This window comes from Stegostoma tigrinum, chromosome 17 (genome assembly GCF_030684315.1).
Source record: "Stegostoma tigrinum isolate sSteTig4 chromosome 17, sSteTig4.hap1, whole genome shotgun sequence".
Taxonomy (NCBI): Eukaryota; Metazoa; Chordata; class Chondrichthyes; order Orectolobiformes; family Stegostomatidae; genus Stegostoma; species Stegostoma tigrinum.
Genome location: NC_081370.1, coordinates 34,227,717 through 34,245,503, shown reverse-complemented (window position 1 = coordinate 34,245,503; position 17,787 = coordinate 34,227,717). Strand labels below are relative to the sequence as shown.

Here is a 17,787-nt window from a genome sequence, read left to right as displayed (position 1 = left end):
GTTCTCTGTATTTGTCAAAGTACTTGCTCAATTTCTAGATTGGAAATTTAACAGGCAGGTCTAAAATTTGTGATCGGGGCGGGGGATACCATTGCCAAAAAGATCAAAAACAAATTAATCACTGACACTTTTCAAGCTTCTCAACTGGATTTCCCTGGACAGAAACATACCGTCACAAAAAAGCCTGTCCAGGAAACACCGGAGGCTGCACTGGGGAAAAGCATTATGAGTTGCAAGCCAGTATAATAAAGTGTGAGGCTGGACGAACACAGCAGGCCCAGCAGCATCTCAGGAGCACAAAAGCTGACGTTTCAGGCCTACACCCTTCATCAGACAGTCTCCACGCAAGCCTCCATTGACAGCAGTCAGTGCTATATGCTGTGGTGTAAATATCCAGCAGCCAGTCTGACACATTGCGTGGAAGTGTAGGTGCTCAAAGTATGTACAGGAATGAGTTGGAGAGAGTTGCAGAAGTTTGGCAGATGTTTGGAGGATACGAATGAAGGGTGGAGATCAATACAGGGACAGTTACTGTGTCAGAATTAAGGTGTTTCTTGAGGGCAGAGTGGTATAGGGTTTACAGTGTCAGAAGTTGAGGGTTAGGGCATGAGGTGTGTGAGGAGATAGTGTGCTGGTGGGTGTAGGGTGAAGATGGGAGGTGTGTGAGGGGATAGGGTGCTGGTGGATGTAGGGTGATGATGGGAGGCGTGTGAGGGGATATGGGTGCTGGTGGGTGTAGGGTGATGATGGGAGGCGTGTGAGGGGATAGGGTGCTGGTGGATGTAGGGTGATGATGGGAGGCGTGTGAGGAGATAGGGTGCTGGTGGGTGTAGGGTGATGATGGGAGGTGTGTGAGGGGATAGGGTGCTGGTGGGTGTAGGGTGATGATGGGAGGTGTGTGAGGGGATAGGGTGCTGGTCGGTGTAGGGTGATGATGGTAGGTGTGTGAGGAGATGGGAAACTGGTGTGCATGGGGTGATGATGGGAGGTGTATGAGGAGATAGAGTGCTGGTGGGTGAAATGGTAGGCTGGCAGGTATGTGGAAAAGAGATTAGGATAGATGAGGGGTTGAGTTGGGCATTGTGGTATCAAGTTAGAATTTTAATGTCTTCAGGGCTTGATCAAATTCAATCGTTATCGTTTTGTACTAGATCAGGTACTTCACTCAGATAAATATTTATAATACCAGTACATTGCTCCTTTTCAATTTCTCTACCTGGACCTTTAATTCTGTGTCGAGTGAAAAGGTTAGTACATTCTACGTCATACATTTTAACCACTGGTCGAAAAGTCAGAGCACAAGATTATTTCAAAAATGTGTGCACCAACCTTTTAGAGGAACAATGTAAGGCCATCTAGGAGATGGAGATTGTCTTAAAAAATTTGTGCTTCTCAAATTTTATGACCTATTCCTGCAAGGACCTAATGAACAATTTGGATTTTGTTGAAGCACACTGAAGTCAAATAATGCAGCAGGTAGTGAAAAGCCACAACGTGCCATGAAATAAAACTATTGAAAGCACTGCAGGTGCTTCAAAGCAGAAACAAAAACAGAGGATGCTCGGATTGGCCACCAGACCTAAAACGTTAACTCTGATTTCTCTTCATCGATGCTACCAGATCTGGTGAGCTTCTCCAGCAATTTCTCTTTTCTTTTAACGGCTTAATGTTGTGTGTGCAAATTGTGTTCAGTGAGTGATTCAGGAGTTCATGACATTAGTTTGTATTTGAAGGCTGGCTGTTGGGAATTAGATGTTGGAGATGTGGTGAATGGGCTGAATGGTGTAGTTGGCATGGATGCCCTCTCTATATGAACTCATTCATATGGTCAAATTGAGTCAGATTTTTAAAGTTCTTCCTGAACAGCATCCATGGGCTTGGAGCAACATTCTGAAATTCACCTGCTCTCTTTCTATTAGCTTCTGAATACCTGCATGAATACGTCGTGCTCCCCTCAGAACACAGCACAATGCTCCTTTTTAATTTTTCCACCTGGATCTCTAATTTTGCACCTAGTGAAAAGCTTAGTGCTTTATATCTCACACATGTTAACCATTGGTTGAAATGTCAGAGCAAAAGTTTATTTTCGGAATGTGTGTGTGTACCCCATTTTGAGGTAACAATGTAAGTCAGTTTAGGAGCTGGATGTTGTCTTTGAGTAACTTGTGCTACTCACAATATAAGGACCTACTCATGCAAGAAGCCAATGTACAAGTTGGATGTCGTTAAAGCTCACTGAAGTTAAATGATGTAGCAGGTACCGAAAATGCATAATGCACCATTAAATATGTACAGTCAACTCGATTTACTTAGTTTAAAAGGGCTTTGTCAAATTCCTTTGTCAGAGTTTTGCATTAGTTCTGGCCTTGCACCCAAATAATTACTTATTAATTAGTCACATTTTTATATCATGATAACGCACCGTTCTGTTTTGATTGATCCTCTGCACCTTCTTTATTCGTAGCAGCATTTTGATGAGATTCAGTTGTTACTGGTGATTCTACATCATAATAAAAAATACAAGATGTGCAGAGTAAGCCCAGTAATATAAGAGAGTAGTGCTTTTGTGCAAGAATGACATTCACACATGTTACCTTGAGATCAGTACAATGAATGCAATAGTTTGGTGATTCAAATAACCTGGAATGAACTTGCACAATATTGGAAAGTGGTCAAATCATTGTACAACCCATGTTGTTTTCTGGAGGGACAGAACTCAGGTTAAAAAGTAAGCAGTTCTTGATGTTGACAAATCGGAAATGTCATCTTGCCTGATTGTGATGTTATCTATGAAAATGTATCTTTTCAACATTGATGTTCTGGAGGTTACTAAACCAAATTTGCTCAAGCACTGGAATGCAAGTGCATCACCCAACAATTTGACTCTGCCACAGAGAGAAACGAGTGGAATGATGTCCGTAACAGTTGTACCAATTGTGCAAAGGATCAAAAGGGGAAATATTCTCTGAACTGTACTTGTATCCTGCATGTTTTGAATAACGTGGCGGATGTTAATCAGGCCAGAGCAGAATTTTATTTTCAAAAGGATTTCTCCAGTCTGTGCAGTAACTATACGAGGCCACTGTATGAAATGGAGATTTGGTTTTGGTAACTTCTCCTTCTGGCAATATAAGGCCCTGCTGATACTTGAATTCAATTAACAGAATGCATTTCATTGGCAGAAAAGTGAAGTTAGCAGCCAAGAAAAATGTGCAGTGTGTCTGTCATGCAAAGTCAGGAATTAAATCACACTGTCATCTCCATCCAAATTTTCCAGGGCTTCAACAGATTCAATCATTACAGTTTTGTATTAGAGCACCTGTTTCATTCAGATAATTATTTTTAATTGCACTTAGTTTTAAATAATTGCATCTATCTTTCCCTTTTGAGTGATCCTCTGTGTCTTTTTTTTGTATTTGTAGCAATGCTTTGTTCATGCTCAGCAATGATCAGTGTTTCTATATCATCACAAAAATACAAGATAGCATAAACTCAGCTACATAAGCAAGTAGAAACCGCAGTGAAAATGATTTTGTGCGTTCACGTAGTTCGCACGTTCATTTGAGCTCAGTCCAAATACATCTATGCACAGATGAGGCAAATCTTCTTATGAGTGCTGCGTTAATTTTCTCTGAAGTATTGCAGAGCTGCTGCTCACTGTGTGTCATTTGTCCTGTGCTTCTGTTGATGCTATACATTTACCTCGGACAATTATTCTTTGAAGAATTCTATGTATCAGTGATTCAAATGGTCCTGGTGTGCACATGTGAAATGTCTTGAAGTGGTCAAATCATTGTACAAATCATACAGTTAGTTGCAAGGATTGATCATTGCATTTTTGTCAGAAAACGCCAATCAAGTCTTGAATTTGAGAAGACAGAAATTTTACTTTCCCCAAGTGATTTCAACTGCCAAACTGTATCTTTTCAATCATGGTGTACTGGAGGTTCCATGATGGAATTTGCCTTAGAACTGAGAATGGAGATCAGCACAGAATGATCTGACACATAGGACAAGTGCTGAATGGTGGACATTAGATTCGCATCAGTAGTGCAAACGAATCAAATAGGAGATCCTTTCCAAAGGATATTTGGGTTTGAATATTCTGATGAGTAGGGAGGTCATCCCCCAGCTGCAACGTTATAAATAAATCTACTTTGGTGCAATGTAGGACCCAGTGTTGCTCATGGTCGAGGCCATCATTTCGCAAGGAGACAACCTTTCTCCCATTTGACCGTGGTGATCTTAAAGGGCTGAGGTTGCCCAGAATGCTGATGCTGTCACTGCCTTCGGGATGCCTTTAGCTACTAAACAGCCTGTTCATGGGCTAGATAGAATCTATTCATATATCCAACTGAGTTCACGTATGTTCAATGGCACTGACTTCTGGCCGAAGGGCTTTCTTCTTTCATAGCTGACCCTAGTTCTCTAGTTCTGAGCCTCCTGAAAGACTTCACTGGATGCTACCTCACACAGTTAACTTTTGGTCAAAGCATCAGAGCATAAGTTTATTTTGCAACTGAGTGCACTAATTTTTGCAATAACAACTCCTCCTATCAGAGCTGGAGATTGTCTTTAAGTAACTTTAGCCTCGCACAATAAAAGGTTCTGCTAATGCATGCATCCAATGAACAACATGGATATCATTGGCAGCATCCTGAAATCAAGTAAGTCAGCAGGTAGCAAATGGTACAGCACAGCCTGTGATCCAGAGACAAGAATTAAACACATACTGTCAGACCTGTACCAATTTAGCAGGCAATGATTCAATTCCAGTGTGAGAGTATTGCATTAGATCAGGTATTGCACCCAGACAATTTCTTAATCGGTCACACTTTTAAATTGTAGCAACTTACGTTTCTCTAATGACTGATTCTCTGTATCTTGTTTTGTATCCCAAGTATGACTTTGTTGACTTTCAGAGACCTCTTGTGATTCTACATCATCATAAAGATACAAGATAGTCAGGGTAAACCTAGTAACATAAGATCTTTACAAATTTACCTCAAGATATATTATACCAGTTTTCAGATTAATGCTGCATTAATATTGTCTCTATCTTTGCAGAGCTGCTACTCACTGTGCATATACACCCCATTCTTCTTTTACCTCAGTCAATGCAAAGTAGCTATTTTTTGAAGAACTCGATAACTTGGTGATTCAAATAGTCCTGTACTGCAGTTGCAAAATGTCTCAAAGTGATCAAATCATTGAACAAATCAAATGTTTTTCTACAAGATAGATTACTGGAGTTCTCAGATGAAAATGTCATCAATTCTTGAATTTGAGTTACCAGGAATTATAACTTACCCAAATGATGTCAACTATGAAAATGTGTCTTTCCAATAATGATGTTCTGGAGTTTCCAAGATGGAATTTGCTCAAGAACTGGGATGGGACATTCACGACACAACAATCTGACATAATGAGAATGTGCTGAATGATGGATACTAGAATGGCACCAATAGTGCCAAGGACAAAAAGGGTAATGCTTGCTGAAGTGTGTTTATGGTTGATATTCCAGAGAATAAGGAGGTCCCCCACAGGTACAATTCAGTAACCAATCAGCTTTGGTGTAATTTCTCACCCAGGTTGCTGATGGCTGAGGCTGCCATCTTGCAAATAGAATGACCTGTCCATCTAGATCCATGTGTCCTATTAGACAGCCATCAATATTGGCAGTCTCAGCAGTCCCATCATCAGTGGTAACTATTGCTGAACCTGCACCTGCAGGAAGTATCTATGCTTATGCCTGAGGTCAGTAGGTTTGGGGCAAGAAGATAGGCAGACAGACCCCAGTGATCTTGGTGGGCAGAGTTTCCTAAGTGCTGATGCTGTCACTACCAGAAGGACAGCTATTGTTGTCAGGAACCTGGTCATGGTTCGGGTCAGGTATGTACACATTTCATTGAAGGTCATGCATGTTGAATGGCACTGTATTCATGACCAACTGCTTTCATCTTTCACAGGTAAGCACAGCTCTGGGAAATCTTTGTTTCTTGTGCAATCATCTTAGATGATAAAAGATTTTGGAAAAGTGTACAATCATTGAATTCTACATCATTGAAAAGCTGCCACTATTTGTGCGTTGAGTTATGGATGTAAGTTTTGACACAGCGTTCAATGTGAGATTAATGAGTTCAGCAGGTAAATTGAGATTTGAGAACTGATTATTGGCAGTTAGATGATGGAGATGTAGTAAATATGGTTTGTGGTGCAGTTGGCAGGAAATGCCTTTTGTAAATGAACTCAGGCACAATCAGGTTATTAAAGGTCTTCCAGAACAGCATTCATGGTCTTGGCGCAAAATTCTGAAATTCACCTGTTTTGCTTCCTCCAAATGTAGGAATACATCATTCCATCAAAAGTGTTCTCTGTATTTGTCAAAGTACTTGCTCAATTTCTAGATTGGAAATTTAACAGGCAGGTCTAAAATTTGTGATCGGGGCGGGGGATACCATTGCCAAAAAGATCAAAAACAAATTAATCACTGACACTTTTCAAGCTTCTCAACTGGATTTCCCTGGACAGAAACATACCGTCACAAAAAAGCCTGTCCAGGAAACACCGGAGGCTGCACTGGGGAAAAGCATTATGAGTTGCAAGCCAGTATAATAAAGTGTGAGGCTGGACGAACACAGCAGGCCCAGCAGCATCTCAGGAGCACAAAAGCTGACGTTTCAGGCCTACACCCTTCATCAGACAGTCTCCACGCAAGCCTCCATTGACAGCAGTCAGTGCTATATGCTGTGGTGTAAATATCCAGCAGCCAGTCTGACACATTGCGTGGAAGTGTAAGTGCTCAAAGTATGTACAGGAATGAGTTGGAGAGAGTTGCAGAAGTTTGGCAGATGTTTGGAGGATGCGAATGAAGGGTGGAGATCAATACAGGGACAGTTACTGTGTCAGAATTAAGGTGTTTCTTGAGGGCAGAGTGGTATAGGGTTTACAGTGTCAGAAGTTGAGGGTTAGGGCATGAGGTGTGTGAGGAGATAGTGTGCTGGTGGGTGTAGGGTGAAGATGGGAGGTGTGTGAGGGGATAGGGTGCTGGTGGATGTAGGGTGATGATGGGAGGCGTGTGAGGGGATATGGGTGCTGGTGGGTGTAGGGTGATGATGGAAGGCGTGTGAGGGGATAGGGTGCTGGTGGATGTAGGGTGATGATGGGAGGCGTGTGAGGGGATAGGGTGCTGGTGGGTGTAGGGTGATGATGGGAGGTGTGTGAGGGGATAGGGTGCTGGTGGGTGTAGGGTGATGATGGGAGGTGTGTGAGGGGATAGGGTGCTGGTCGGTGTAGGGTGATGATGGTAGGTGTGTGAGGAGATGGGAAACTGGTGTGCATGGGGTGATGATGGGAGGTGTATGAGGAGATAGAGTGCTGGTGGGTGAAATGGTAGGCTGGCAGGTATGTGGAAAAGAGATTAGGATAGATGAGGGGTTGAGTTGGGCATTGTGGTATCAAGTTAGAATTTTAATGTCTTCAGGGCTTGATCAAATTCAATCGTTATCGTTTTGTACTAGATCAGGTACTTCACTCAGATAAATATTTATAATACCAGTACATTGCTCCTTTTCAATTTCTCTACCTGGACCTTTAATTCTGCGTCGAGTGAAAAGGTTAGTACATTCTACGTCATACATTTTAACCACTGGTCGAAAAGTCAGAGCACAAGATTATTTCAAAAATGTGTGCACCAACCTTTTAGAGGAACAATGTAAGGCCATCTAGGAGATGGAGATTGTCTTAAAAAATTTGTGCTTCTCAAATTTTATGACCTATTCCTGCAAGGACCTAATGAACAATTTGGATTTTGTTGAAGCACACTGAAGTCAAATAATGCAGCAGGTAGTGAAAAGCCACAACGTGCCATGAAATAAAACTATTGAAAGCACTGCAGGTGCTTCAAAGCAGAAACAAAAACAGAGGATGCTCGGATTGGCCACCAGACCTAAAACGTTAACTCTGATTTCTCTTCATCGATGCTACCAGACCTGGTGAGCTTCTCCAGCAATTTCTCTTTTCTTTTAACGGCTTAATGTTGTGTGTGCAAATTGTGTTCAGTGAGTGATTCAGGAGTTCATGACATTAGTTTGTATTTGAAGGCTGGCTGTTGGGAATTAGATGTTGGAGATGTGGTGAATGGGCTGAATGGTGTAGTTGGCATGGATGCCCTCTCTATATGAACTCATTCATATGGTCAAATTGAGTCAGATTTTTAAAGTTCTTCCTGAACAGCATCCATGGGCTTGGAGCAACATTCTGAAATTCACCTGCTCTCTTTCTATTAGCTTCTGAATACCTGCATGAATACGTCGTGCTCCCCTCAGAACACAGCACAATGCTCCTTTTTAATTTTTCCACCTGGATCTCTAATTTTGCACCTAGTGAAAAGCTTAGTGCTTTATATCTCACACATGTTAACCATTGGTTGAAATGTCAGAGCAAAAGTTTATTTTCGGAATGTGTGTGTGTACCCCATTTTGAGGTAACAATGTAAGTCAGTTTAGGAGCTGGATGTTGTCTTTGAGTAACTTGTGCTACTCACAATATAAGGACCTACTCATGCAAGAAGCCAATGTACAAGTTGGATGTCGTTAAAGCTCACTGAAGTTAAATGATGTAGCAGGTACCGAAAATGCATAATGCACCATTAAATATGTACAGTCAACTCGATTTACTTAGTTTAAAAGGGCTTTGTCAAATTCCATTGTCAGAGTTTTGCATTAGTTCTGGCCTTGCACCCAAATAATTACTTATTAATTAGTCACATTTTTATATCATGATAACGCACCGTTCTGTTTTGATTGATCCTCTGCACCTTCTTTATTCGTAGCAGCATTTTGATGAGATTCAGTTGTTACTGGTGATTCTACATCATAATAAAAAATACAAGATGTGCAGAGTAAGCCCAGTAATATAAGAGAGTAGTGCTTTTGTGCAAGAATGACATTCACACATGTTACCTTGAGATCAGTACAATGAATGCAATAGTTTGGTGATTCAAATAACCTGGAATGAACTTGCACAATATTGGAAAGTGGTCAAATCATTGTACAACCCATGTTGTTTTCTGGAGGGACAGAACTCAGGTTAAAAAGTAAGCAGTTCTTGATGTTGACAAATCGGAAATGTCATCTTGCCTGATTGTGATGTTATCTATGAAAATGTATCTTTTCAACATTGATGTTCTGGAGGTTACTAAACCAAATTTGCTCAAGCACTGGAATGCAAGTGCATCACCCAACAATTTGACTCTGCCACAGAGAGAAACGAGTGGAATGATGTCCGTAACAGTTGTACCAATTGTGCAAAGGATCAAAAGGGGAAATATTCTCTGAACTGTACTTGTATCCTGCATGTTTTGAATAACGTGGCGGATGTTAATCAGGCCAGAGCAGAATTTTATTTTCAAAAGGATTTCTCCAGTCTGTGCAGTAACTATACGAGGCCACTGTATGAAATGGAGATTTGGTTTTGGTAACTTCTCCTTCTGGCAATATAAGGCCCTGCTGATACTTGAATTCAATTAACAGAATGCATTTCATTGGCAGAAAAGTGAAGTTAGCAGCCAAGAAAAATGTGCAGTGTGTCTGTCATGCAAAGTCAGGAATTAAATCACACTGTCATCTCCATCCAAATTTTCCAGGGCTTCAACAGATTCAATCATTACAGTTTTGTATTAGATCACCTGTTTCATTCAGATAATTATTTTTAATTGCACTTAGTTTTAAATAATTGCATCTATCTTTCCCTTTTGAGTGATCCTCTGTGTCTTTTTTTTGTATTTGTAGCAATGCTTTGTTCATGCTCAGCAATGATCAGTGTTTCTATATCATCACAAAAATACAAGATAGCATAAACTCAGCTACATAAGCAAGTAGAAACCGCAGTGAAAATGATTTTGTGCGTTCACGTAGTTCGCACGTTCATTTGAGCTCAGTCCAAATACATCTATGCACAGATGAGGCAAATCTTCTTATGAGTGCTGCGTTAATTTTCTCTGAAGTATTGCAGAGCTGCTGCTCACTGTGTGTCATTTGTCCTGTGCTTCTGTTGATGCTATACATTTACCTCGGACAATTATTCTTTGAAGAATTCTATGTATCAGTGATTCAAATGGTCCTGGTGTGCACATGTGAAATGTCTTGAAGTGGTCAAATCATTGTACAAATCATACAGTTAGTTGCAAGGATTGATCATTGCATTTTTGTCAGAAAACGCCAATCAAGTCTTGAATTTGAGAAGACAGAAATTTTACTTTCCCCAAGTGATTTCAACTGCCAAACTGTATCTTTTCAATCATGGTGTACTGGAGGTTCCATGATGGAATTTGCCTTAGAACTGAGAATGGAGATCAGCACAGAATGATCTGACACATAGGACAAGTGCTGAATGGTGGACATTAGATTCGCATCAGTAGTGCAAACAAATCAAATAGGAGATCCTTTCCAAAGGATATTTGGGTTTGAATATTCTGATGAGTAGGGAGGTCATCCCCCAGCTGCAACGTTATAAATAAATCTACTTTGGTGCAATGTAGGACCCAGTGTTGCTCATGGTCGAGGCCATCATTTCGCAAGGAGACAACCTTTCTCCCATTTGACCGTGGTGATCTTAAAGGGCTGAGGTTGCCCAGAATGCTGATGCTGTCACTGCCTTCGGGATGCCTTTAGCTACTAAACAGCCTGTTCATGGGCTAGATAGAATCTATTCATATATCCAACTGAGTTCACGTATGTTCAATGGCACTGACTTCTGGCCGAAGGGCTTTCTTCTTTCATAGCTGACCCTAGTTCTCTAGTTCTGAGCCTCCTGAAAGACTTCACTGGATGCTACCTCACACAGTTAACTTTTGGTCAAAGCATCAGAGCATAAGTTTATTTTGCAACTGAGTGCACTAATTTTTGCAATAACAACTCCTCCTATCAGAGCTGGAGATTGTCTTTAAGTAACTTTAGCCTCGCACAATAAAAGGTTCTGCTAATGCATGCATCCAATGAACAACATGGATATCATTGGCAGCATCCTGAAATCAAGTAAGTCAGCAGGTAGCAAATGGTACAGCACAGCCTGTGATCCAGAGACAAGAATTAAACACATACTGTCAGACCTGTACCAATTTAGCAGGCAATGATTCAATTCCAGTGTGAGAGTATTGCATTAGATCAGGTATTGCACCCAGACAATTTCTTAATCGGTCACACTTTTAAATTGTAGCAACTTACGTTTCTCTAATGACTGATTCTCTGTATCTTGTTTTGTATCCCAAGTATGACTTTGTTGACTTTCAGAGACCTCTTGTGATTCTACATCATCATAAAGATACAAGATAGTCAGGGTAAACCTAGTAACATAAGATCTTTACAAATTTACCTCAAGATATATTATACCAGTTTTCAGATTAATGCTGCATTAATATTGTCTCTATCTTTGCAGAGCTGCTACTCACTGTGCATATACACCCCATTCTTCTTTTACCTCAGTCAATGCAAAGTAGCTATTTTTTGAAGAACTCGATAACTTGGTGATTCAAATAGTCCTGTACTGCAGTTGCAAAATGTCTCAAAGTGATCAAATCATTGAACAAATCAAATGTTTTTCTACAAGATAGATTACTGGAGTTCTCAGATGAAAATGTCATCAATTCTTGAATTTGAGTTACCAGGAATTATAACTTACCCAAATGATGTCAACTATGAAAATGTGTCTTTCCAATAATGATGTTCTGGAGTTTCCAAGATGGAATTTGCTCAAGCACTGGGATGGGACATTCACGACACAACAATCTGACATAATGAGAATGTGCTGAATGATGGATACTAGAATGGCACCAATAGTGCCAAGGACAAAAAGGGTAATGCTTGCTGAAGTGTGTTTATGGTTGATATTCCAGAGAATAAGGAGGTCCCCCACAGGTACAATTCAGTAACCAATCAGCTTTGGTGTAATTTCTCACCCAGGTTGCTGATGGCTGAGGCTGCCATCTTGCAAATAGAATGACCTGTCCATCTAGATCCATGTGTCCTATTAGACAGCCATCAATATTGGCAGTCTCAGCAGTCCCATCATCAGTGGTAACTATTGCTGAACCTGCACCTGCAGGAAGTATCTATGCTTATGCCTGAGGTCAGTAGGTTTGGGGCAAGAAGATAGGCAGACAGACCCCAGTGATCTTGGTGGGCAGAGTTTCCTAAGTGCTGATGCTGTCACTACCAGAAGGACAGCTATTGTTGTCAGGAACCTGGTCATGGTTCGGGTCAGGTATGTACACATTTCATTGAAGGTCATGCATGTTGAATGGCACTGTATTCATGACCAACTGCTTTCATCTTTCACAGGTAAGCACAGCTCTGGGAAATCTCTGTTTCTTGTGCAATCATCTTAGATGATAAAAGATTTTGGAAAAGTGTACAATCATTGAATTCTACATCATTGAAAAGCTGCCACTATTTGTGCGTTGAGTTATGGATGTAAGTTTTGACACAGCGTTCAATGTGAGATTAATGAGTTCAGCAGGTAAATTGAGATTTGAGAACTGATTATTGGCAGTTAGATGATGGAGATGTAGTAAATATGGTTTGTGGTGCAGTTGGCAGGAAATGCCTTTTGTAAATGAACTCAGGCACAATCAGGTTATTAAAGGTCTTCCAGAACAGCAGTCATGGTCTTGGCGCAAAATTCTGAAATTCACCTGTTTTGCTTCCTCCAAATGTAGGAATACATCATTCCATCAAAAGTGTTCTCTGTATTTGTCAAAGTACTTGCTCAATTTCTAGATTGGAAATTTAACAGGCAGGTCTAAAATTTGTGATCGGGGCGGGGGATACCATTGCCAAAAAGATCAAAAACAAATTAATCACTGACACTTTTCAAGCTTCTCCTCTGGATTTCCCTGGACAGAAACATACCGTCACAAAAAAGCCTGTCCAGGAACCACCGGAGGCTGCACTGGGGAAAAGCATTATGAGTTGCAAGCCAGTATAATAAAGTGTGAGGCTGGACGAACACAGCAGGCCCAGCTGCATCTCAGGAGCACAAAAGCTGACGTTTCAGGCCTACACCCTTCATCAGACAGTCTCCACGCAAGCCTCCATTGACAGCAGTCAGTGCTATATGCTGTGGTGTAAATATCCAGCAGCCAGTCTGACACATTGCGTGGAAGTGTAAGTGCTCAAAGTATGTACAGGAATGAGTTGGAGAGAGTTGCAGAAGTTTGGCAGATGTTTGGAGGATACGAATGAAGGGTGGAGATCAATACAGGGACAGTTACTGTGTCAGAATTAAGGTGTTTCTTGAGGGCAGAGTGGTATAGGGTTTACAGTGTCAGAAGTTGAGGGTTAGGGCATGAGGTGTGTGAGGAGATAGTGTGCTGGTGGGTGTAGGGTGAAGATGGGAGGTGTGTGAGGGGATAGGGTGCTGGTGGATGTAGGGTGATGATGGGAGGCGTGTGAGGGGATATGGGTGCTGGTGGGTGTAGGGTGATGATGGGAGGCGTGTGAGGGGATAGGGTGCTGGTGGATGTAGGGTGATGATGGGAGGCGTGTGAGGGGATAGGGTGCTGGTGGGTGTAGGGTGATGATGGGAGGTGTGTGAGGGGATAGGGTGCTGGTGGGTGTAGGGTGATGATGGGAGGTGTGTGAGGGGATAGGGTGCTGGTCGGTGTAGGGTGATGATGGTAGGTGTGTGAGGAGATGGGAAACTGGTGTGCATGGGGTGATGATGGGAGGTGTATGAGGAGATAGAGTGCTGGTGGGTGAAATGGTAGGCTGGCAGGTATGTGGAAAAGAGATTAGGATAGATGAGGGGTTGAGTTGGGCATTGTGGTATCAAGTTAGAATTTTAATGTCTTCAGGGCTTGATCAAATTCAATCGTTATCGTTTTGTACTAGATCAGGTACTTCACTCAGATAAATATTTATAATACCAGTACATTGCTCCTTTTCAATTTCTCTACCTGGACCTTTAATTCTGTGTCGAGTGAAAAGGTTAGTACATTCTACGTCATACATTTTAACCACTGGTCGAAAAGTCAGAGCACAAGATTATTTCAAAAATGTGTGCACCAACCTTTTAGAGGAACAATGTAAGGCCATCTAGGAGATGGAGATTGTCTTAAAAAATTTGTGCTTCTCAAATTTTATGACCTATTCCTGCAAGGACCTAATGAACAATTTGGATTTTGTTGAAGCACACTGAAGTCAAATAATGCAGCAGGTAGTGAAAAGCCACAACGTGCCATGAAATAAAACTATTGAAAGCACTGCAGGTGCTTCAAAGCAGAAACAAAAACAGAGGATGCTCGGATTGGCCACCAGACCTAAAACGTTAACTCTGATTTCTCTTCATCGATGCTACCAGATCTGGTGAGCTTCTCCAGCAATTTCTCTTTTCTTTTAACGGCTTAATGTTGTGTGTGCAAATTGTGTTCAGTGAGTGATTCAGGAGTTCATGACATTAGTTTGTATTTGAAGGCTGGCTGTTGGGAATTAGATGTTGGAGATGTGGTGAATGGGCTGAATGGTGTAGTTGGCATGGATGCCCTCTCTATATGAACTCATTCATATGGTCAAATTGAGTCAGATTTTTAAAGTTCTTCCTGAACAGCATCCATGGGCTTGGAGCAACATTCTGAAATTCACCTGCTCTCTTTCTATTAGCTTCTGAATACCTGCATGAATACGTCGTGCTCCCCTCAGAACACAGCACAATGCTCCTTTTTAATTTTTCCACCTGGATCTCTAATTTTGCACCTAGTGAAAAGCTTAGTGCTTTATATCTCACACATGTTAACCATTGGTTGAAATGTCAGAGCAAAAGTTTATTTTCGGAATGTGTGTGTGTACCCCATTTTGAGGTAACAATGTAAGTCAGTTTAGGAGCTGGATGTTGTCTTTGAGTAACTTGTGCTACTCACAATATAAGGACCTACTCATGCAAGAAGCCAATGTACAAGTTGGATGTCGTTAAAGCTCACTGAAGTTAAATGATGTAGCAGGTACCGAAAATGCATAATGCACCATTAAATATGTACAGTCAACTCGATTTACTTAGTTTAAAAGGGCTTTGTCAAATTCCTTTGTCAGAGTTTTGCATTAGTTCTGGCCTTGCACCCAAATAATTACTTATTAATTAGTCACATTTTATATCATGATAACGCACCGTTCTGTTTTGATTGATCCTCTGCACCTTCTTTATTCGTAGCAGCATTTTGATGAGATTCAGTTGTTACTGGTGATTCTACATCATAATAAAAAATACAAGATGTGCAGAGTAAGCCCAGTAATATAAGAGAGTAGTGCTTTTGTGCAAGAATGACATTCACACATGTTACCTTGAGATCAGTACAATGAATGCAATAGTTTGGTGATTCAAATAACCTGGAATGAACTTGCACAATATTGGAAAGTGGTCAAATCATTGTACAACCCATGTTGTTTTCTGGAGGGACAGAACTCAGGTTAAAAAGTAAGCAGTTCTTGATGTTGACAAATCGGAAATGTCATCTTGCCTGATTGTGATGTTATCTATGAAAATGTATCTTTTCAACATTGATGTTCTGGAGGTTACTAAACCAAATTTGCTCAAGCACTGGAATGCAAGTGCATCACCCAACAATTTGACTCTGCCACAGAGAGAAACGAGTGGAATGATGTCCGTAACAGTTGTACCAATTGTGCAAAGGATCAAAAGGGGAAATATTCTCTGAACTGTACTTGTATCCTGCATGTTTTGAATAACGTGGCGGATGTTAATCAGGCCAGAGCAGAATTTTATTTTCAAAAGGATTTCTCCAGTCTGTGCAGTAACTATACGAGGCCACTGTATGAAATGGAGATTTGGTTTTGGTAACTTCTCCTTCTGGCAATATAAGGCCCTGCTGATACTTGAATTCAATTAACAGAATGCATTTCATTGGCAGAAAAGTGAAGTTAGCAGCCAAGAAAAATGTGCAGTGTGTCTGTCATGCAAAGTCAGGAATTAAATCACACTGTCATCTCCATCCAAATTTTCCAGGGCTTCAACAGATTCAATCATTACAGTTTTGTATTAGATCACCTGTTTCATTCAGATAATTATTTTTAATTGCACTTAGTTTTAAATAATTGCATCTATCTTTCCCTTTTGAGTGATCCTCTGTGTCTTTTTTTTGTATTTGTAGCAATGCTTTGTTCATGCTCAGCAATGATCAGTGTTTCTATATCATCACAAAAATACAAGATAGCATAAACTCAGCTACATAAGCAAGTAGAAACCGCAGTGAAAATGATTTTGTGCGTTCACGTAGTTCGCACGTTCATTTGAGCTCAGTCCAAATACATCTATGCACAGATGAGGCAAATCTTCTTATGAGTGCTGCGTTAATTTTCTCTGAAGTATTGCAGAGCTGCTGCTCACTGTGTGTCATTTGTCCTGTGCTTCTGTTGATGCTATACATTTACCTCGGACAATTATTCTTTGAAGAATTCTATGTATCAGTGATTCAAATGGTCCTGGTGTGCACATGTGAAATGTCTTGAAGTGGTCAAATCATTGTACAAATCATACAGTTAGTTGCAAGGATTGATCATTGCATTTTTGTCAGAAAACGCCAATCAAGTCTTGAATTTGAGAAGACAGAAATTTTACTTTCCCCAAGTGATTTCAACTGCCAAACTGTATCTTTTCAATCATGGTGTACTGGAGGTTCCATGATGGAATTTGCCTTAGAACTGAGAATGGAGATCAGCACAGAATGATCTGACACATAGGACAAGTGCTGAATGGTGGACATTAGATTCGCATCAGTAGTGCAAACGAATCAAATAGGAGATCCTTTCCAAAGGATATTTGGGTTTGAATATTCTGATGAGTAGGGAGGTCATCCCCCAGCTGCAACGTTATAAATAAATCTACTTTGGTGCAATGTAGGACCCAGTGTTGCTCATGGTCGAGGCCATCATTTCGCAAGGAGACAACCTTTCTCCCATTTGACCGTGGTGATCTTAAAGGGCTGAGGTTGCCCAGAATGCTGATGCTGTCACTGCCTTCGGGATGCCTTTAGCTACTAAACAGCCTGTTCATGGGCTAGATAGAATCTATTCATATATCCAACTGAGTTCACGTATGTTCAATGGCACTGACTTCTGGCCGAAGGGCTTTCTTCTTTCATAGCTGACCCTAGTTCTCTAGTTCTGAGCCTCCTGAAAGACTTCACTGGATGCTACCTCACACAGTTAACTTTTGGTCAAAGCATCAGAGCATAAGTTTATTTTGCAACTGAGTGCACTAATTTTTGCAATAACAACTCCTCCTATCAGAGCTGGAGATTGTCTTTAAGTAACTTTAGCCTCGCACAATAAAAGGTTCTGCTAATGCATGCATCCAATGAACAACATGGATATCATTGGCAGCATCCTGAAATCAAGTAAGTCAGCAGGTAGCAAATGGTACAGCACAGCCTGTGATCCAGAGACAAGAATTAAACACATACTGTCAGACCTGTACCAATTTAGCAGGCAATGATTCAATTCCAGTGTGAGAGTATTGCATTAGATCAGGTATTGCACCCAGACAATTTCTTAATCGGTCACACTTTTAAATTGTAGCAACTTACGTTTCTCTAATGACTGATTCTCTGTATCTTGTTTTGTATCCCAAGTATGACTTTGTTGACTTTCAGAGACCTCTTGTGATTCTACATCATCATAAAGATACAAGATAGTCAGGGTAAACCTAGTAACATAAGATCTTTACAAATTTACCTCAAGATATATTATACCAGTTTTCAGATTAATGCTGCATTAATAT

The 17,787-nt window shown here is 40.8% G+C and overlaps 1 protein-coding gene across 3 annotated transcripts in view; it reads right to left on the bottom strand.

Moving 5' to 3' along the window:
• Positions 1 to 17,787, bottom strand: part of LOC125459498 (probable serine/threonine-protein kinase MARK-A) — a 102,900-nt gene that overhangs the window by 30,956 nt on the left and 54,157 nt on the right. For all 3 annotated transcript variants that reach the window (XM_059651870.1, XM_059651871.1, XM_059651872.1), the window contains 6 exons: positions 17,594 to 17,674; positions 15,160 to 15,237; positions 11,226 to 11,306; positions 8,792 to 8,869; positions 4,857 to 4,937; positions 2,423 to 2,500 (listed from right to left, as the gene is read on the bottom strand). In XM_059651870.1, the coding sequence (XP_059507853.1) occupies positions 2,423 to 2,500; positions 4,857 to 4,937; positions 8,792 to 8,869; positions 11,226 to 11,306; positions 15,160 to 15,237; positions 17,594 to 17,674 (477 nt within the window). The remainder of the gene's footprint in view (positions 1 to 2,422; positions 2,501 to 4,856; positions 4,938 to 8,791; positions 8,870 to 11,225; positions 11,307 to 15,159; positions 15,238 to 17,593; positions 17,675 to 17,787) is intronic.